The 22,149-nt window shown below is 42.6% G+C and overlaps 1 protein-coding gene across 2 annotated transcripts; it reads right to left on the reverse strand.

Moving 5' to 3' along the window:
* Positions 1-9,073: 9,073 nt before the first annotated feature.
* CUNH5orf63 (chromosome unknown C5orf63 homolog) lies at positions 9,074-21,858 on the reverse strand. Of its 2 annotated transcripts, XM_006020724.2 has the most exons (4): positions 21,753-21,858; positions 15,193-15,312; positions 10,664-10,720; positions 9,074-9,706 (listed from the first exon to the last, which is right to left on the reverse strand). In XM_006020724.2, exons 2-4 carry the CDS (start codon positions 15,304-15,306, stop codon positions 9,530-9,532), a joined length of 348 nt encoding a protein of 115 aa, XP_006020786.1. In that variant the 5' UTR covers positions 15,307-15,312; positions 21,753-21,858; the 3' UTR covers positions 9,074-9,529. The 2 variants fall into 2 exon arrangements, with proteins under 2 accessions (XP_006020786.1, XP_014374045.1); XM_014518559.2 differs by lacking the exon at positions 10,664-10,720.
* Between the last annotated feature and the right edge of the window lie 291 nt (positions 21,859-22,149).

Genomic DNA, 22,149 nt, shown 5'->3' on the forward strand with positions numbered 1-22,149 from the left:
GGGCAGGCGGGCAGGGGCACTCCGCGGGCACTGGCTGGCTGCGGGGCGCGCCCGGCTCTTTGCTCGTCTCGGGCTGTGCCTTCCCCCTTCCCCAGCAGCATTTGCTAGGGTAGGGGCTGGCCACCGATTGGGGCTCTGCGGCACCCCCAGGGAAGACTCCCGCTTGGGATGGGCTCTGTGGCACCCCCGGGGAGACTCCCACCACCCTGGGATGGACTCATAGCACCCCTCAATAGACTCCTGGCACCTTGGGATGGGCTCACAGCACCCCAGCTGGACTCCCGGCCCCCTGGGGTGGGCTCTGCTGTGCCCCAGGATGGGCTCCTGGGCTCAAGATGGGCTCTGTGGTACCCCTGGGTAGACTCCCAGCACCCCGGGATGGGTTCACAGCACCCCACTAGAGACTCCCGGCACCCTTCGGAAATGCCAGCTCTTGGCCTCCACTTTTTTTTTGTTTGCCTACAGGAAAATAATAGAGCTTTTTTTTTTTTCTCTTGCAAAGAACTCATTCCTGTGCGCAGTCTCCAGGTTGATGCTGTGACTCCCGTTTGCATGCCGAATGGTGCTGCCACTGGATGGCTGCCCGTGGCACTCTTGAAAGGGTCTCAAGGCACCCGTGGTGCGCTGTTTGAGAATTGCTGTGCTGGTCAAATGCTCAGGCCATTCCACTGAACTCGTGGTTTGAAGGGCATTGACAGTCCCTCAGCTCGAGGACAGTGTCTACCATCATCTCCTTGATGGGCCTTGAGGTGCTGACAGTTCGGTGCGGGATGCACAAAGCAAAGAATCCAGCTCGTCCCACTTGGTGGTGGTTGGGGGGGCTCTGCAGGACTGCAGAAGTAAGGCAGTGCAAACTTCTGTCACAGCAATGGCTGTGGGAAGTGATTCTCAAGCAGGGTGTCATTCACCCTGGGGTGCCTTGAGATCCTTCCAAGGGTGCTACAGGAAGCCACACAAAGTTAGCACCATTGAGAGTGCAAACATGATTCACAAGATAAACCCAGGGATTTCAAATAGGAATCTGTACATGTTAAGAACATCCTGCCCAGTTGTGGTCTTTCTGAGTTCTTTGCAACAAAAGAACTGCTCTAGGTATTCTTCTGTAGTCACGCACCAATTGAAACTTAAGAGGTGGCATTTTCTGAGGGGGACCTCAAATCTACCCAGGGGGGCCTCTGATATAAAGGCAAGCGCATCTGTTGATTTAAAAAGTACTGCTCTTACATTGTTAAGTTTCAGAGTAGAACAACTTTAAATACTTCCCATTGAGTTTGGGAAAGGGGGAGGATTGAATTATTGGGGCTGAGATCCAGGATCACATGGATTTTTCTTCCCTTTGTGACCTGTCACAAGTCACTTAATACTTTTACCTGCGTTCCCCAAAAGAGAGTAAGTACTTATCTACACCACGGGAGCATTAAGACTGATAAAGTCATGTTTGTAATAAAAACTTTTATTTCCAAGGTGCCAAATTTATAACCCAAATCAAAGCAACCTGATCCATCAAGTTAGGATGATGTAGGTATCAGCAGTAATGATAAACTTCTGTATAGACATTAATCTTTATTTGCCAGTCTTCTGTCTCTGTCAGACTTAAGGCAGAAAGATGGCCACTAAATGGAGTAATGATGCATTTAATTTCCAGTATTAATGAAAATTACTCGTTATACAGCATTGCTAGTACGCCCAGAAAAAGAGATGCTTCAGTTTCCCCGCTAGAAGTGAAAAAGCCGATGTCTGATATCAAATGTCAGAGAAAGCTGAAGCCTAGTGGAATATTTGTACCTGTGGGACTCAAACAAAAATAGGACAGACCATGGCTGGTGGGTTAAAATGACATCTAAACAAGAACCTTGCCTCAGAAAACTTTTTTACTGGGTCAGGTTTGCCACTAGTGATGCATAATGGCTGCCACTCCACCTTCACTGGAGTTGCACCTTTTTAGACTAGCAGTGAATGATCTGAAAGAAAACATCCACAGGTCTGAGGCCCAGCAGATGCTACAGGCTGTTTCTGGTGTGCATTTTATTGTCTTAAAGTTGCTTTTCTAAACAAACAAATATTGAAAACAAAATTAATAATTTTTTTTAATGCTGTTGCAATTTTTTTAAATTGCTGCCTGGCCCCTACCCCACTGGGAGAGGACTATTTTTATATCTCTATATACTGTTCAGTGCTGAGCTTTTTATCAAGCCTAAGTAGCACAGTTTGCTCTAGCATGTAAAAATGGGAGCTGCAAAAGAACTACTCTTGTATTTAAAAGACAAAAGAAATCACCAGTTAGGCTCCAAGGTACCAAACAATTATATACCTGCTCAACTCTGCACAAGAGAGTAGTTTTAATCACTTGAAGACCTAGGGTTACAATCCGATCTTCATCAGCAAAAGCTTATGCCCATGCAGAGTCCCACTGAAGGGGGACCCAGGTGACTCAGCTTGATGGGTGGAAGCTTAATTTAATTACACCGTATATGTGTGTGTGTGTGTGTGTGTGTGTGTGTGTGTGTATGTATTCCACACACACCTATAAACATGCCTGTATATATATAGAGAGAGAGAGAGGAAGAGGCATGTTTATAGGTATGTGTGTACTAGGTCTAGTTTCTAAAAATATGTTTACTGAAGGCATTCCCTCATTTTAAGTCCCCTGGCATTTATATAAATACAGTAACATCCAAGAAATAAGGCTTCCTATTCTAGTGTAAATGCTCATCACCATGGTATCTTTTCAGTGCCTTCCAACAGTGCATTAAGCAATAGGACTAATACGTCACATACAGTTTGTTCTCTCCTCTCCCCAGCAGCAGAATGGATTCAGTGAAGTGTCTTGTTTCAGGAGGTTTTTATTTTGTTTTTATATACAGCTAACTGTTGATACTTATGTATGTTAAAGAAGGCAAGCTCAAAAATTGTATGGTCTTGTAGGTAAAGCAGGTGAGGAGGCTTTTGATAGTCCTCAGCTCCTGGGAGAACACCTTTTGCACACTCAAGACTTGTCCTTGAGCAAGTTCTGATGAGCTTTTCACCATTATGGCAAGCTCCATGGTGCCACAGAAGCATAATTGCTGACCAAAGCCGCTTTGTCAGCAGGTAAAGTGGTCTTGACATCCTAAGCCTAGGGCACCAAGACCTTGACTGTGATCTGATATTTCTCTAGGAAGACCGAGTAGTGTGTGAAGGGCAGTTTTGTTGTGTTCATTAAACATGCCTGTGTTGCCGGAGAGATTTGCTGGAGAATTCTTCACTAACAGGAATTTCCTAATTGTTGAAGGCTTTATGCCCAGATATCCCATTGCTGTAGTGAGTCCAAGAGGTAACAAAGGGCGCATCTACAGGTCGTCATATGGTGATGTTGCTACAGCGTGTGCGGGCCATCTCCAGATCCCATCCTCGTCGCCATGTGCGGGCGGCGGGGAGCGATCCGGGCCCTTTTTTCGCGCCGCGCGGGCTGTGGCCAGCAGCCCGGGCATGCTGGGTTGGAGAGAACAGGCGACACGCTGGAATTAGGCACGGACGTGTAATGGTTGATTCAAGATTGTTTACTTACACCGAAGATGGTCACGGTGTAGGCTGGACAGTTTCCCAGGCACAGCTCCGCTTAAATCCTCGTTTGAGGACTCGGACAACACTCGGATCACTCCCACGGAGTTGTCAAGGCTCCGTGGATCCTTTTGTTCACTCACAATTCACTCACACGAAGTTTGCTAGGCTCCGTGGGTCCTTTTTTTGCGCACAGGGAGAGGGATATGTCGAGGTTTGCGCTCGGTGATGGGGAGAGGCTAGAAGCTGATCAGACCCCTGTTGCCTGCTTTAAATGCACTGGGTCCAATAGGTTCCGCAGCGCTTAGAGATGTTCACACAGTGTGAAGTCTCCTCCTCCTGGTGTTCGTGGAGTCCTCCCTTACGGGGGTTCTCCTCGGAGTTCTCCAACTTGGGCGGAAACCACCCAAGCCTTTTATACGGCTAGCAAGCCAATCACTAGCTGCCACGTGTGAATAATTTAACGCAAGCCAATAATGGGGCTCAAATTAGAATACAAATGGCGGGAACTCTTTGCACCAAGCATTTCCTAGCTGCAAAGAAGAAATGCACCCTGCAAAGAAAGCTACAATTTGGCGGGAAAATAATTCAGTGGTGCCAAAGCACACACAAAAACAAAAATCACACCCTTTGGGTTGTGACACAGCGTAGTACTTCCAAAAGTACTGGTACTTCCTTTTGGAAGTACTAAAGCATGGCACAGTACGGGTGTGCAGTTACTGTGCTGTGTGCATGGCACGCGGCTAAGTTTTGCCGTTGTCACCATAGCAGCTTGCTAGACCTGGAGAGCGCATCACTATGCTGACATAGCTGGTGATCACATGTAGATTCGTGATCGCTGCATCACCATACCATGTTGCTACATTGCCATAAGGCAATGTGTAGCCACACTCGAAGGCATGAATAACAGGTCCTGTTACAGTCAGCCTGGATGAGATGGAGTTTCCTAGCCAACTACAGATAGTAGAAAGTGTGTAAATTGTGTAACTACAGTGCCTGGGATTATTTATGTGGAATTCTATAGAATATTTTTAAATACAGGTGATTAGAAACTGCTGCTATCGTTTCAGAAGGTTCAAGGAGAAATGTTTATCCTGATCCTGCATGGCCCATTCATACTGTAGTCCAGTGGGAGCCAGACTTTTTGGCAGGCATGCCACAAATTAGTCCCATGCTCTTCCCGAATGCCACTTAAATCTCAGTTCCATCTGATCTGCTGCTCTGCTTCCTGCTGTCTGCCTGGTCTTGTTCTGCTTTCTGCCCTATCTGCTGATGTGCTGCCTGTCCCCTCGCAAATCTACCACACACACAGAGGCTGTTCACGCAACTTGTGGCACAAGTGCTGCTGGTTGGCCAGCCCTAGATGTGCACAGGTATTTGCAAGGCTGGAGAAGAAGGCTACACTGAAACGTGGCATAATCATTTCATGTTGATTTAGAATTAAGCAGCCAAAACATAGATTTTCATCTTAATTCCCTTTACCATTTCATAATTAAAGTGTCTGGCCTCCTTTTCTTTATTTAGAAATTTTGAAACTGAATGGACAGTCCATATTCCATGACAAACTTTGTAGGGTGGGGAGGAACTGAGGAGAAACCTGGACTGGGTACTCCTATAAGTAAACAGTCATGTAACAGATGACACAGTTCAGATTGGGGTCACATTATGATGGCTCTTGTACAAACACAGAAATGAGATAATCCCTGCCCTATAAATTTTATAATCTGAAAATATAAATAGCCAAAGAACTGGGTATGAAGGTACAGTGTACAGGCATATGAACATAGCAAAAAAAAACTGGCAAAGTTTTGTTACTTATAGGTATTGAGGAAAGCTGGGGTGACTTTCTTTTAACTGGGACAGAAGTAGGAAAGGAAGTTGCTACATATACAAATTCTTTCTGCAGTACAGGTATTAGAGGGATTCCTGGCAACACACTCTGCCAAAAGTGGAGATTGCAGTTTTTCACAGAATAGCATATATGCTTAAATTTAGGCTTACCAGGAGCTTGTGGTTTCTCATGGTAACAAACATCAGTGTACATATTCGCATGCATTGGTTGGGAGCTTAACGTGTTTTTGAGGTGCTGTACACTGCATGGAAATGCAAAAAATGCACACATGCACGTTTCCATGTAGCATTTCCAATATCGTTCCTTTTGTCTTTCTGAGAACAAGTCGTAAGATACAGGGAAGGAAGGACATAGTCCAGGTTTCTCCTCAGTCACAACCCCACTCCCACCACGCAGAAACAATGTTAAATTACCCCAAGCTTGATCATCACTTAATTCCCCAAGAATGTCAAAAGGAAATGTGGTTAATTGAGCCATTTAAAAATTACAGATCTGAAGTGAAATCCTGACTACTTGAAGTCAGTGGGAGTTGTGTTGAGAGGGGTCAGGATTTCATCCTGGTGTTCTTTAAGAGCTAGCAATGACAGAACAGAAGATAACTATGAACTGCTCTTGCATCAGATTTACTTCTTAAAGCATACAAATAACTCATATTTTATGTGAAATCTTTTAGTTCAGTCCCATATTGAGGCTTGAAGCTGGCACTGGGGGAAAACCAGCAGCCTTTTCCTGAGTTACTGCGGGGAAAATTTGTGTTTTGCAAGGAAGGCCACAGGACTTGCTACTAAGGGCATTTATAGACATACTCCATGAGGCAGGGGGACTCTAATTAGCATGGCTCCAAGACCTGTGCTAATTAAAAGCCCCTGGAGCGTAATAGGTATCAATGTCCCTGTGCTGAAAAATAGCAGTGGGGTGCTTTGAACTAAAGCTCGTTGGAAGAGTAGGTTAGGTTACATAACCTTTGTCAACTACCTGTATAGAAGATTGATAATGCTTTACACATTTTCATCAATAGATCTGAAAATCTATTTGCAAAGTGCTATACTGTGTTGTTTACAGATTCACAGAAGTTTAGGGCTGGAAGAGACCTCGTGAGATCATCGGGTCCAGTTCCCTTGCTCTGGGCAGAAAAGACTGCTGGGGTAAAATAACCCCAGCAAGGTGTGCATCCAGTCTCCTTTTGAAGATCTCCAAGGTAGGTACCTGTACCACCCCTGCTGGGAGTCTATTCCAGAGCCTGGTCACATGAACCATGAAGAAGTTTTTCCTTATATCCAGCCTGAAACATTCTAGGAGTTTAATTTTATTACAAAAATCTTGACAGATAAAGTCTGGCCTCTCAACACCAAATTCACTCCTAATATAGAAACAATTCAGATCTGTGATCTGAAGTGACATTTCCAATATATTGCTTAAAGATGTAACCTTAGCTTCATAACCTCTTTATGCATCGTGGGCAAGGTTCTCTCTAGTGTTATTTCCTCTTTGACCACATTCTTCAATGGTAGAAGTGTAGGATTATGGATGGGACAGAACTTTGCTTCTGTGTCCAATACCAGGAGCATACTTCATTTAATAGGTGCATTTTTTTCAATTAAGCATAATACCCGATTCCCCCACTCCCTGACTTACCCTGGTACAATCATTTGCACCAGTGAAATGTTCTGATTTGGGAATGTCTGTCACCCATTTTTGTGCTTACTTTGCCCAGGTGTAAATGGCTGTGTGAGGGCAAGATAGGCAAAATAATCAAGGTTGTGGACCTGGAGAAACAGAACTAAAGAGGAACAGAACGAGGTTATCCCAGGCCAAGCTGAGGGGTCACTTACAAAAATAACAGCTGGTTGTAGTGTCCAGCTCATGAAGCCACTATGACATCTGTTCTATGTGACAAATGACTAACCTGAACTGCTGGTAGAGATTCCTTCAAAACAGACCTGTGATGTTAGATTAAAATAGATATTTTTACTGTGGTTTTTTTTCTTTTGGCTGATATTATGTTCCTGCCTCCTTTGTAAATGAGTTCCACCTTCTGTCTTGGGGAGGAGAGAAGTTTCTGAACTCTGAAAAACTAATGTGGAATTTTGTGGTAAAATCGCCTCCCTAAATTGGTAAATTTAGGGTTCTGTGTATGTCTGTGTTTAGGTTTCTCTCAGGATGACAATGAAGATGCTCCAACTTTATAGTCTCCTTGTTTAATTTCCTAATACTAGAAGATGTTCAGGATAATCTTCAGTGATGAAAAATACAGAAATAGAGTAATCACAATAGTTTTGTTTTGTTTTTGAGAGGGCCGGCTAAACTGATTGAACATCACACTTTTCCATACTATACAGTTAATATTAAAGACGCTTTTCTATTAGGCCGAACAATCTCTCTCTCTAATCGAACTGCACCCCCATACTTAATTAAGGAGTATCAATTATTTGCACCAAAAGCTTGTAAAGGATAAGCACTAGTAAAGTTGCCAGAAACCTTGCTAAAATCAGTATCCTTGCCAGTTACTAAGCTAAATTACAGGAAAGTCAGAGATGGAACTGAAATGTGGGTCTTTCCTGCATTCTGTCAGACAATGTAAGGGCCAACCTATACTATTAAAAAGACTGCTAGCCTACAGGCCCAAGCACTGTTTCCATAACATGATTAGAGAACCCTGTTTTCTTTGCTCATAGGCAATTTATGAAAAAACCTGTTATAACATGAGCATCCCTAATCATGTCAGACACCCATGTAGGTAGCGTGTTTTTTAAAAATTATATAGTCAGAGCCTAAGGGGGAAGCTATGTTATCTCATGCCAGCAGACTTATAATGAACCTGTTAGGGTTTCTTGTTTCCAGAGAGTAAAATGAAGATAGTAACTAGCATAGGGAGACATGTATGGAGTATAAATCTTTTTTCCAGGCCAGACTAGGTCCTGTTGGGTCAGTTTCACTTTTACTGATACTTTTTCTAATTTTGATACAGCTGGGAAAACTGAGTACCAGAGAGCAAACATTACTCTGCTTAGTGTAATAGATACCACAGGCTTCAGTGCAAAATGTTTATCCCATTTTAAACAATACCACTCAAGTTTTCGTTAGTGAGTAACAACTAAAGGCGGAGACAAAAGTGCAGCTCCCAGGTCTAACTCATGGCAATTTACAGAAATCGCCATGAGTTAGACCAATCTTCTTGATGGTGGAGTGTGGAGGATCAGCTCCAATCTGGAGCCAATCCAAGGAGACAGGCTGCGTCTTGGGTTATTTCAGCTCTGCTGGAGTTTGTGTGAGTGGGGGTGTAGACTGCAGTCTCCCCCCTCCGCCTTGAGGTGAGCGGTTCCAATACACTGCATGCGCCCCCCACCCCCTCCTGCAGGACTGAGAAAACCCCAGAAGGGACCTCCCTTCCCTGCTTTCTCCCCGTCCTATTCAGAGACAGCAGCTTGAGCTGGGCTGCTGTTGCAGCGTAGCAGACAGAAATTAATGAAGTCACTCTATTTAGGAGAGGCTTCATTTGAACTCTCATACAATGAGGGTTAATTTGTTGCACAAATCAGAGGGCTCTGCAGCAGTGGTCTTCTGGTTGGGCATGGTTTTAGAGGGACTTCAAGGAGCCAGTCATGAGACAAATGTCATTTCTGTCTGCGCCTTAAATCCCAGGTTCAGGAAAGGTACAGTACTACACAAGTACAGACTTGATGTCTTTATTCAAGTGTCTTTTTCATCAGTAATAACTCCACTTCAAAATAATCACTTTAGCAATTTATTCATGTGATTATTTTTTTTTTTTTTAAGTCCTGCTCCCTTAAAAAAAAAAAAAAAGCTTCCTTATAGACATACATTCTTTTGTCAGTGCAGACCATATTAACAGTCTGGAAGTGTGTTTCTTTTTGTTGCTGCTATAGGACATAATTTGTTCACTGAATGAAAAACTAAACAAGATAGCAGCAGATGAAAAATACAATATGTGGTTTCCAGTCAGTCAGATGAGCTTCATTATTAATACCAAATGGAATATAAAACATTCACATTTCAGTTATTTAAGAAAAACTTACATTAAACTCCAGGAAAAAGTGTCTGAAACCCAACACTTTCAAACCATATATATTACAAATTCGATTCAAATCCAGTATCATGCTAGCAGCATCCTCTTCATTAGCAGTCATCATTTTGCAACTCTAGCTTTGCAAGCTGGTTCTCAAATTTTTGGATGTCTACTCGATGCTTCATTAAGAACTGCCCATTTAAATGAAAGACAGGGATGTCATACTTATATTTATCGTACCACGCTGCGTTGTCTGGAAGAGTGATATCCACTTCCTGCAAAATTAACTTTGAAAGGAAAAAAACTAGATGTTACAAACTAGAGGAAATTAGACACTGTCATAACGCTTTTGTCCGAAAGCAAAATTTGCTTCCAAGTCTGTCAAATTTTCATTTGTCTGGATCTCTGCCCATTCATGTTGCATGCAAATACATGTTTTCAGGCACAAATAGATGTGGTCACATACTTGGATTCTGTACTTCTCGGGCCCCAGCATTACTCCCATATCCACAGTGAGGAACCACCCAAGCACAATCTTGGTCATTCTCATTCTGCTGCTGGCACCCCAGTGGGAGATTGTGGGGCCAGATAATATCCCACCCTGCTCAAGTCCCTGACAAAACCTTAAAGGGCCTATTTTTGTAATAACTCATCACCTTACCCTTAAACAGAAAGCAGGAGGGGGACCCATCCACCTTTTGCAGCAACTGTTTTTCAGAGGCTTAAGCAGAGTGGAATAGAAACAGACTTAAGCACGTAGGCAGGCTTAGAAGCTGAACAGGTGGAACAGGATCGGGCCTTTCACGTTAGCTTGTGGGTTCAGCAACCAGGGGCTCAAAAACTGGTCAAAGTGCACCCCCATGCAGATGCCAGTTATGGTCAAATAGCACAATGCAGAAATGTGACCGAAGGCTAAGCAAATTTGAACTGCCACACAATCGCTTTGCTGCAGACTGCACTGTAAGCCTCAGAAATATGTATGTATTATAGAAGCAGCTATTGTTAAAACTTCTGCAACACTGTATACACACTGGTTTACTTTCTAACACCTACTTGGGTCACAGAATCTGAAAATGCTTTTGGATAATGAGTTTTATGGAAATCAGTGCTGAAATTTTCTTGAAGAGATTGCCCATGAAAGAACAATGGATACAAATAAGTCAAAGCAATTTCCTTTTACAAAGGAAGGATCCTGATTAACTATTCATTCCATATATAATATATACAGTATTGTATTACATTACCCTGTTTTTATATGGCTCAAGCACTTCTTTTGCTTCATCACACAAAGGACATGGTTTCTAAAGGAAAATATTCAGGTTAATTTGAAAAAGAAGCAGTAGAACATGAAGATTATTGTTCTATCACTTAACATACTAAGGAAAAAGCCACCACATCCAAATGTTGGCTCCTTGCCAATGACACATTGCTTTCAAAATATTCATCCTCACCAGTGCAGTGTGAATTGAAATAGTCAATGATTTATTTAAAAAAATATAATGTAAGCAATAAAGGGGGCATTTTATTTGTTGGACAATTCATGCCTTCAGGATTTTCGCCACCATTAATTTGTGATCACAATGAAAATATTTTTGAAATTCAAAATCTGATGCAGTGGTGCAGAGTTTTGAAGGCAAGTTATTGTCATGATCTAAGAGTTAATTCTACTGTGAGTTATGCCCCGGTATATCTGAAAAGCTGATTTCTATGAAGTCACTCCACATACACACCAGTATTCCTTGCAGTGGATCTTGGGCTGCAGTAACACACTATAATATGTAGGGAGGAAAAATGATGAGACTATCTTTCTGCCATGAAATATCTTCACAGTCAGATGACGCCGATTCCTGCTCTCTTTCCAAAGCTTTCTTAGGACTTTTCTCTATAGGGATTTATTCTGAAATAGCTCTTCCCTATTACCTGATTCCCTGTATGGATATACTTATTCTGGAATGTTTGTCTATATGGGGGAGAATACATCAGGAACCACTGTCTCACTTTTAACTGCTGTACTTACTCAAATCCAAGGTGACGTTTTATGATTTTCCATGTACAAAATCTAATTGCTGTGGAGTCATCTTAAATACAAAGTTGTCCTAGATTTGAGTAAATAGAGTAATACTCTTAATTCAAATTATTTTTCCCTTATAGACAGATATTTAATGTTTGAAACCTCATACCAAGTGCTAAGGAACAAGCAGCAGTGGTTTTCCTGCTTTTGTTTGTAACTTTTGAAAGAGCCAAAGAATGTGGGTGAGCCCAGGGTGTGTCTGGTCAGCCCTCCTCATTTACCCAAAATTATGCTCCATGTAATGGAGAGGATGCTGTAAACTAAAACCAGGATATTCTAGAATCTAGTGGTTTTCTCAGCTAGTTTTGCAGGAAGTCCTAAGGCAGTAAAACTGGCCAGATAAGCTGGTAAGTGCAAAAAGCCAGATAAAGCAGCAGTACTTCTCCCTTACTTAGGGCACATATCAGCAGGCAAGCTGCCACGGTGTATCTGGCACTGGTTTAAAATCAGCTTTAGTTAAACGTGCAGCTTTGGGTGCAGTTATTTTTATCAGTGTAGACCTGTTTAGCTTGCTCCTGTATGCTACTAGGCACAGGCTAAAATAACAACCAGGCTTCAACTGGCATAAAAGCATCTGCACACGCAGCACCACCAGTCTAGACATCCAATTCAGAATTCCACCTCTAGGTAAACTGAGACAGGGGTTCGTGTCAACCCCACCTTCCACTGTCTTTTGTTTGTTTGCTTGCTTTCTTTAAATTCACACCTTTCAGACAGTTTTCAAATCTGCCTCTGGATACTTACTTTAAATGTTTTCTGATTGAACTAAAATTCAGCAAGGCAAACTTGCATTGAAGTAAGTAAGTAAGGGAGAGAGTTAAAAACTACTTAGTTATTTTAGTTCAAGCTTGTGTGGATAAGCCCTGTGCAACAAAGCAAGTTGCTCTATTCCTTTACCAGTGCCAACATTCATTTCCAGTGGGAACTCCTCCCAGAAATAATTGTGGGCTTTGATTACTCAAGAATCTCAGCAAACAGGCCTTAAATTGCTTTCATGGGACGTTCAGCAGTTTACATATATGTCACAGTACGCTACAGCTGTATCAGCAAAATCCCCTCATGGAGGTGAAGCTGGTATCATCAAAGGAGTTGTTTTGACAATTTAGTTAAACTACCTTCCCAGATGACATAAGCTGTAACCGCTAAATGTCTCTTGACAGGATAAATTACATCTGTATGCAGGGAGGGGTGACCATAGCTCTCAGGGATGTGATTTCCTTCCCCTTTCTTCCCCCGCCACCCTCCAATCAGTGTAGCTGTGACAGCAAAACTTTGTAGTGTAGACCCAAATAAATGTCTTTCCAAAAGTTCCCAATTGTCTAGGCCTCCACAGGAATTCTGTTTTCTTACAGAAGGAATATTTAGACCTGCTGGGTAACACAAACAGCTGAAAGGACAGTTTTATTTGTACAACTAATTCTCACTTACGCTGTAGTCTTATTCACTCTTCTTACTTAAAAAATAACCAAGCCCTGAGTGAATGGTTACAAGTTGAGAGCACAAATCTGTGCATTATAAGCAGCCTGCATCATACGCAGAGATACAAGATATAAAAAATACTTTAACATAAGACTGTGTTCAACAAAACAGGCCAAATCAGAAAACTTTTTCAACTTTGCCATCAGAAATGTGTTTGTCATGATTTCATACTGCTTACAAAGCTGTAAGCACAAAAAACACATAAAAGAGTCTTTTCCAGTTCCTAACTTCTAAAACTAATCTCATTACTCCCTAAATTATTGCCTTTTGCATTATGAACAACTTGGTGTTGGATCAGCTGGTGGAAATAGAGCTGGGCCTTTAAAACGTGTTGCTTCACATAATGCACATTCCATTGATGAACAACTGCTGATATTTGTTTGAGGTTGATATCTCTGCAATGCAGTTTTAACATTTTTCCAGCTATGAACAGGAAAACAAACAAAAGTCATAGTGAGAGAGCATGTGTAATGGAGTTACAAAACCTTGAAACAGAGAACTTGAGACTGCTCAGATAGTAGTCCCTTTAAGACTTGGGCTGCTGACCATTTCTGGCTCTGTCTCCCTGGGAATAGAAAGGCTGTAAACTGGGATTGCAGAGTTAGCCTGGGCTGGAAAACTGAAGCAGTAGGAGCTTGTCTGGATGGCCACCCTCATGCTCAACATATTCTAGCAGGGAAAATGTTTTCCCAGAGGAACCATGTTGAAGGCTTAGGGATGATTTAGCTGCTTCTGTGATGCAGAGAGATATGACCCTGGAAAGGGGTGAAAGAGTACTGATCCTGGAGATTTGAGGTGGGAAGAGGCCCAGGGAATCTGAGAGGGGGTTCAGTAAAGCCTTTTGGGCCACTACTCAAAGTTGTACAAGGTCCTGGGCTGGTATGTGAAGGAACAGAGTAAGCCTGAATTCCCATCTTGCTTTCTCTTGGCAAAAAGGATCAAAGGAGCTCCTGCAGACAAATTAGTGACTGAGAGAGAGGGACAACTGAAATAACTGTGCCTACATCCCAAACAGAGTGAGAAGTGCAGAAAGGCACTTGCAGGAATCCCACTGAACTCTTCAGAAGAACTGGAGCTTAATTTAGTGCCCTTGGCTAAAGTTTTTCCTCCTCTACCTTCTTTATGGTTTGATGGCTATACTTATAACAACTGCATGCACACAGTCTGCAAAGTGCTCTTAACTGAAAGTTCCTTAAGCATAAACTATTGTGTATTTGGACAAAAAGCAAGTGTGTGTCATTTGATTGGGGGGAGGAAGCTACAGTTTAAAGTTGGTTCTGTGGTGGGGGCTGTTCAGGTTCTCTCTCTTAAGCCACCTAGCCATGTTTACAGTTCTGGGTATGTACTTGCATGCTCCTGGTGGGTTAGATACATCCGTGAAGAAAGAAATCTGTGTTGAGTCTTCAAGGCAAGCAACTAGAACAAAGGATTGTTTTTACTTATAAGCTACATATAATGCCTATGGAGTCACTCAGATGCAATAATCCTACAACTCCATCTTGTTTGAGTTCTACAGTCACAGTCAGAGTAGAACCATATTGTGAGGTCTCATTCAAAAGACAATGAATTGCACAGTACTAAATTAATTAATTTTCGTCCAAAAAAACAAGGCCTGACCTATTCTTCTGGGGTGTAGTTAAACTTGCAATTCCTGGAAATTGAAGTGCAAGCAACCCTCGCCATTCGCAGGGGAATACGTTCTCGTATCCCCTGCGAATGACGAAATCCACAAATAAGCGAAATGGCAAAAACACCCAGTGGCTGGGGGAAGGGGGTGGGGCACGGCTCCAGTGGTGGCAGCGTGGCAGCATCAAGCACGGAGCTCCCGAGGAGCTTCTGTAAGTGTATAAAGTGTATTTAAAATATGGGTTTGGCATTCACGAATATCTGAAACCGCAAATGCCGAACCCACAAATAGCAAAGATTTCCTGTACCTCAAAGCTGATGTTTTAAAATGCTCAGACTTTGTTCCATAAACCAGTGGCACCACACTCACTTGATCCCAGGCTGGATCAGAACTATGGGGTTCCTTGCAGACCAGATCTGGACCCACCGCTGGCAGTAGGTAAGCAGTGCTAGGGAACTGTAGGTGTTACAAGTTGCATGCCCTGCTACTGCCAAAATGTATTCCCAGTGGGGCTCCATACCCTGGAATTCAGTGGTGGGCCCTGTAGATGGATGACACTGATCTGTTGGCCAAATGTTTGCAATGAACTAACTTACCTTGCTGAACAAAGTTAAGACTGGTATATTTGTACTGGCTGCACAAAGTTGTCTCCATAGCAGATTAGGAGAATATCTTGCCAGCTGCACTGCTGTGCTCTGAAACCAAAGCATCTTTACCTATTGAAAATAATAACAAAAATTTACCATTTAATTATTTACTATAAGATAAAGCTCAGAAAATGCTATATAGTTGAAATGGCGCTCCAGTAACTTGTGGGATACAAATGCAATCAAACCAGTTTCATAGCACTTATGCGTTCAGTCTTGACATGTTAATCTGGAAAAGACTTACTATGCAGCACACATCATAACAATTTAATGTACTTCAAGAACCTCTGTTTAAAATTTAGATTATACTTTCTTGCTGAAATGCTTTGTTAAAATTCTCTAACACAAATGCTAGCATAAATACACTACTTCAATGAGACACATGCCAGTAAAAACTACACAAAACTAACAGAATGCAAAGTATTGAGCTTTGAACCACTGCAATCTTGCTGCATTGCTTGACATAAAATATTTTACTTACTCAAAATTATTCCATCAAACAACTTGTTTTGTACCTACTTAGAACATAAAAATAATGCTTCCTGCAGCAAGTAAAAAGGGAAAAAAAAGACTGCAGACAAGATGATTTAATATTGTGGTATTAAAAGCAAATGAATTACCCAGAAATCCTTTATGCAACAGCAAATTAATTTATAAAAGATACTGATGAATTTGAGGTTCATTTGGAGCTCTCTCATATGAATTTAGTGTTAAGGACTGAAATCCTTTGTCCGTAGAAGAGCATTAGCAACAACAGTGCTTCCTCCATAATAGCCCACAAATGAGCTTTAATGTTGGTTTGTCAGGATAACTTCTAGAGTCCAAAGACTATTTTAATCTCCCTGCCTATTCATTCTTTGACCCTTTTGCTGAGAAAATCATCAAAGGTGTCAGCTGTGATTGTGTTTATTGTGCTCACTGGGACTCCCAGCTCCTCTCTATGTAGAGCTAAATTCTACAGCTTCTACTTGATAGCTATAGTTAGAACAATATCAGCTCCATCACTCTGGCTGCACTGGCAGAGATCTCGTTTATAGGGCGTATGTGTTGTGTTGCTTTTTTGGGGGTGGAGGTAGGAGTAAAAGGTGACTAGAGTGAGGCAGGAGGTAAGGCAGGGTGGCATATTAAAGACTAACTGGTCAGAGGGACACAAGCTTTAACAGGTGAAAGCCTACTTCAACAGATGCTAAGAATAGAGTGAGAGAGGGAGATGGCCTGCCGTGCTTCCAGGAGAGTTTTCAGTAGAAAATGCAACTTTCATGTTTTGAAACATCTGCTAAAATAAAAGTTCTTGCATCTATTATGCTAAATTACAACCATACCAAAGTGGTGACATATAATGTGGGCTCTGTACACATGTTTAGATGATCTGGGAGAATTTCCCCAGGTTTGTTTCCTGGTAGAAAAACTTACCCAGAGATGCCTGAGCAGACACTCAAATGCTGAGCCCTTGAAAAGCAGGGGGCTTGCAGTGCACAAGCAGCACAGCCAGGGGACCCCTGTGCACACATCTCGGCATGCTCTGCAGACTCCCTCAGTCTGCCTTGAGGCAGATGGCAGCAGTGTATAAGGCAGCCCTGATCAGCTGACCTAGACAACTCAGTCAGCTTATGTCTCCCTACAGCACAAAGTGGGACTGTGAAGGAAGCATGTTCTTGGAACTTCATGGCAACAGAAAGGATACAACTGAGAACCTGCTGGTCTGCCAGTTCCTTCCAGCTGAGTTAAAGCTGAATGTCTGTTACCAGTAAAGAGTATATGGAACACAGTTTAGCATCTGTTACCATCCAGGAAAAGAACGGTACCACCTTGAGTGATGCAGCCAAGTGCTGGCTGAGTGATACACTGTCTCCTGAGGGGGGTTGTAGCAACACCTTCGGCTGCTGAAGGACTGCGATATGGCTTCTTTCAAAAGAGAACATGTATAGACATTTACTTCCCTGGGAGTGATTTAATCTCGGCTGTTCCCCGATTATTTTTCTCCTGGGACAGCCATTTTGCTCTTGGAGAAAAATCCTGAACATCTGTACGCTCATGGTTTCTCCTGGGACAGCACCGACTCCCCCAGGAGAAACTGCCTATATGTGGCTTTGATGGCCATTTTTCAGATGTGAGAAAAGTACCTACTTTTGTAAGTAATGACATAAAAATAGTCATTTGAAATGGAATACATTGTAATGAGCAGGTGGTAGCTTTCTTATCCTGGATGACTGTATCCAGCTGCTTGACTGTATTCCATGTGCTCTTTACTGGTAACAAACATCCACCTTTAACTCAGGAAGGAACTGGCTGAGCAGCAGGTTCTGTGTTGTAGCCTTGCTGTTGCCATGAAGTTCCAGGTGACTGGTGTGCCAGCATTGTGAATCATTTAGGCAGTCTGACTTGGTTTAGCCAGGTGGAAACCTATTTGATTTGCATGGGGCTTTGCATAATAAATAGAGATCAGCTTGAAAGCTTTGCAAAAAATGTAAATCTGCTTGACAATAAGTGGCCTCAGTAGTCATTTATAGAAATATTTATGTCCATAACCACAAAGAAAAGCTGCCCAAGACCAGATGTGTTTTGGCGTGACAAAAGTGTAGCTTGTGGGCCTGCTTGCATCCAAGATAAAAATGTCAAAATAAATAGAGTTGGTTTTTTTTTAAAACTTGGCAGAATATTTTGCTGCCAACCCAGCAGGCAAAAGTTGTGACTTAAACCTCCCCCCCAGCAACAAACCCTGATAAAAATCCTGTGTCTTGTTTTTTCCCCCTCTGTACGGTTAAATTTCAAGCAGACATTCTTTGGAATTCAAAAGCAGATCATCACCCAGAACTACTCTTGAGACTAATGATATGCTATGCTGCCAGGGTCACAAAGCTATAGGCTGCAATAGCTACACGAGAATGGGATGCTACAGAAATCTTATGTACAAATCAAACATACTGCACAGACCTAAGATACGTCATTATCTACTTAACAGATAGTAGATGCAGCCTAGAATTCTCTGGTCATTTTTAACCTTTATACTGGAAATCATATTTCTATTCAAGATGCCTAGCCTGGAATTTATACTCTGTATAACTTAGAACCTCAGACTTCAATTTAAGTACCTGTTTGAAGGGAGCGATTGACAGGGGAGCTGTACCCTAATCACACTGATATAAACTGGGACAAATACCTTTAAAGCAAAAAGCCCCAATCTTGGTCCAATGTTCTAACCATTCTGTTTTGTTCACTGGCATAAAGCAGTCTGGCAGATCGAACTGCTGGAGCATCTCCCTGTATGGGAGATGTCATCAGACACTGCAGAACTGTTACAGCACAGAAGGTACAGTCTGGAGTCCCTTATGCTCCAGAGCAGCAGCTCAGGGAAAGTAGTGCAAAGCAGAACAGTTGCCCTAAGTAATGGTGGGAATTGGGCCTAGCACAGAGCATCCTCAGGACTGTGCCAGATCCTCAACTGTTCTGGAGGCTTTTAGTGTTTCTGAGATTTAACAAGCCCCTGCTCTTCCATTTGGTTAAATTTAAGGGAGGAAAAAGAGATTTGGGGATAAAATAGAAACCCCCCTGTAAGTATCTGATATACTTATATGCCACAGAAATAAAGGAGGATGTAAAGTCGGGCTTCTGTGTGCAGCAATATATAACTCATGTCTCCCCAGCACTGACAGCTACTGTCAGGCTGATTCATGCAAGAAGCCAGGTAAACTATGAGTACTATTTGTGATCTGCAATTGTGCCTAAAACACCCAGATTCCAAGCAGCCCATCTAGCTGGATCTGCACAAAGCTAAGGTTTCTCAGATGAAACAGCCCAATCTTTTCTGATTCTTCCCCTGTTTATTTCTTCCTTTAACAAGAAAGAAAAGGAAATGTTGCACAGATGCCCTGCAGCTTTCACGCCATGTGGGAGAAATCTGTGGCATTCCTATGTTTTTGTTATGAGGAAATTAAACTGCTAACAATTAGTGCAAAACCTTTGATACAGTCATTCTAGAAATCCTTTCCCCCCCATGATGTTTTAGAAGCTCAGTAAAATGTACACAGGAAGCAAGTGAGCTTGCTAATTCCAAAAGGTACCTCTCATCCTGCCCGCCCCCCTTTTTTTCTACCTACAGTAAAGAGATGGTAGTAATTTAACAACTACGATCTTTTAAAAGACTAAAGTTGGCCAACATTGTGTTCTGGGAAACCAAACTGAACTAATCTCCAATAAACAGAATCTCTATCAGTTAATAAATTCTGGTTTTCATCAACAAAAAAAAAGTGATGCTGAAAATGTTTTATTTAGATTAACTGTTTGTAAACCTAAAGCAAAGTTAAGCATGGTTGCTTTTTCAGTTGTGTATTTTTAATGACATTTTTTCTTTAATAAACTCAACTTCACATCACACATATTCTATCTGTGGTTCTGGATGAATTGTCCAAATAGTAATGAATCTATTGTGACCTGAACAACAAGATCCAATGCTCTGTAATTCACCATAGATAGCTACAGTCTTATTATGACTATGAATGTACCATTGTAATTGAACACACACACACTTATTTTTTTGCAATCTACAGATTCAAATTTAGGCCAGGGATCCCAAGACATTTGACAAAATAACCATAATTATTTTTGGACAAATCACTTCAAGTGTTTTATAACACCTTAGGAACCTGAAAGCTATCCTATATTTGCATAAAATGGAGCATGTGACAGTTCTTTACAGATTTTCCCACTACATAATTGTTAAAAAAAAACTATGATACCATGGAGAATATATTCTTTTGATCCACAGGCTGAAGATCAAATGTAAAGATCTAGAAGACTAGATGTGGGGAGGAAGACTCCAACTATAAGACAATGACAGAGTGCAGTCACTGAATGCAAGAACAGAGATGGGCAACCCCTCTTGTATCAGAAGTCTGCATAGTCTCCTGTTCCAACCTAACTCTGGTAGCAAATAAAAATAAGTTTTTCTGTCTGTCTGTCTAGTCCTGTTTATAGGATATTTAGTAGGCAGATGCTGACATGAAGAATAAATACTTTTTCCACTGCTCCCCAACCCCAAAAAAGGATCCAGGAGAGTGCCTGGATATGGAAACCAGTGTCCAACAACTGCAGTTTCAACACAACAGCTGTGGTCTCTCAGCTACAAGAGCACAAACTACACATGCAAATTAAAGCTGGAAAAAAACCAGCTATAAAGTTATTACGTATTTTCCAGCATTAACTTTATAGCAGTTGTTCCTTTTTAAGGCACAACAGTTAATTTGTATATGAGTTAGTCTAAATTGTGCAATAAACCAGGTAATAGTATAGTAGATACAATGTGTAGAGGGCACCAAAGTGTTGGTAGGGTACCCTAAGGGAATTTCCCAGGAGTTCCTGTGTGCCAAGCTCGGATGTTCAGCATCTATCTGAGGGGGGTGTGCGTGCATGTGCACATTGACGGGCACGGGAAGCCTGCCTTAATTTCCTTTTTGTTCCACAACAATCTCCTTCCTAGTTGATGAGAATCAAAGGAGAATTTCTTCCACGCTATGTATGTCTCCTTCTTCAACCTCAGTTCTAAGGGGTCGCCTTAGGGTTACTGTACAGTAGGACCAAGACCATCTCTCTGAAATTAATTACTAGTATAAGGTATTCTGGAAATTTTAAACAAATGTTAAATATCTTCTTTAAAATGACCCTAGACATAGCGCAATTCATAGAGTCTTGAAGTAGCATTCTTTTTTTCCAAGGGCACATAGCAAATTAAAAAAAAAAAAAAAGATTCTTCATATAAATTTGCTTACACGCATGTTGTTGTAATGCACTTTTGATATCTACTTCAATGGAGAATGTTAAATATCAGTACACGGTCTATTAAAATCCCCCAGTATATCAGGACTAACTCTCTTTTACCTTCCCCAAAATCTGGAGAAACTCTTCATAGTGCCACTACACTCCACTCTCTAGATGACACTATGGGCACACTGCATCCTGTACACACCAGGGGGCTTCTGGAGCACCACCATGCCTGCAACACATGAGGCGAACAGGCCCATGTGTTTGTATGTATCAGTTATGGGTTACAGTGCATAGACTTTACATCAGAAAGGCAAATGCACATTACTGTTGCATTTAAAAAAAAACACTTGACTACTGTATAAATCAGATTTGACATCTCATATTTATGTTAATGAATGCCCTCTCACTTATCTCAGGTGACTCTCAGCACTCTCTTGGAGATCTGTATCCTATTCCTGGAGGCACCAGGGGGGCAGGCAACCCTACTGCGTGCATGCAAGCAAACACGGTGCCCAGAAATTACCCCCATGCCCTCCTCAGTGGGGATTTTTGTCCCCTTGAGCCCATGCCCCTTTCTCCAGGATCAGGCTTATAATAATAATTGGCTCCTGCCAAAACTGGGATCGCTTTCCTGGCCAGGGCGCTTGCAACGCCCCTGAGCTGCACCGCACCACTCGGATGGCCGCAACCGGGACTCGAACCCACCAGCCCTCCGCTCCGGGCAACCCCGCGCGCCACCCTACACCAACCTGGGGCTCACAACACTCGCTCCCTCCGGCCGCACATGTGTAGTGAAGGGTGGGACGGCGGCTGCTGGGGCCACCGCTTCCGGGTTCCGCGTTTGGCTCTCCAGTCGCGTCGCCCGCCCCACAGCGCCCACTGTCGGCGCCGCGCGGCGCAACAGCGCTTCTGTGCGAGCGATGGGGAGCCGTGCCTTGCCCTTTGTGACCTGGGCGCTGGAGCCTTCCTCTGCCCTTTGTGACGTAGCGCTGGGGTCCGCTCCCTTGCTACTGTGCGGAGTGGGGGCGCTGCGGCGGGCACAGTTGGGCCGGGCTCTCCCTGCGCTCCCGCCACCCTTGCCTGGCCGGGGGACTGCAGTGCAAGCCCTGCTGCAGGCCACGCCTGTTCTGAGGACGGTGTCAGGGC

This window comes from Alligator sinensis, unplaced genomic scaffold (genome assembly GCF_000455745.1).
Source record: "Alligator sinensis unplaced genomic scaffold, ASM45574v1 scaffold227_1, whole genome shotgun sequence".
Lineage (NCBI taxonomy): Eukaryota > Metazoa > Chordata > Crocodylia > Alligatoridae > Alligator > Alligator sinensis.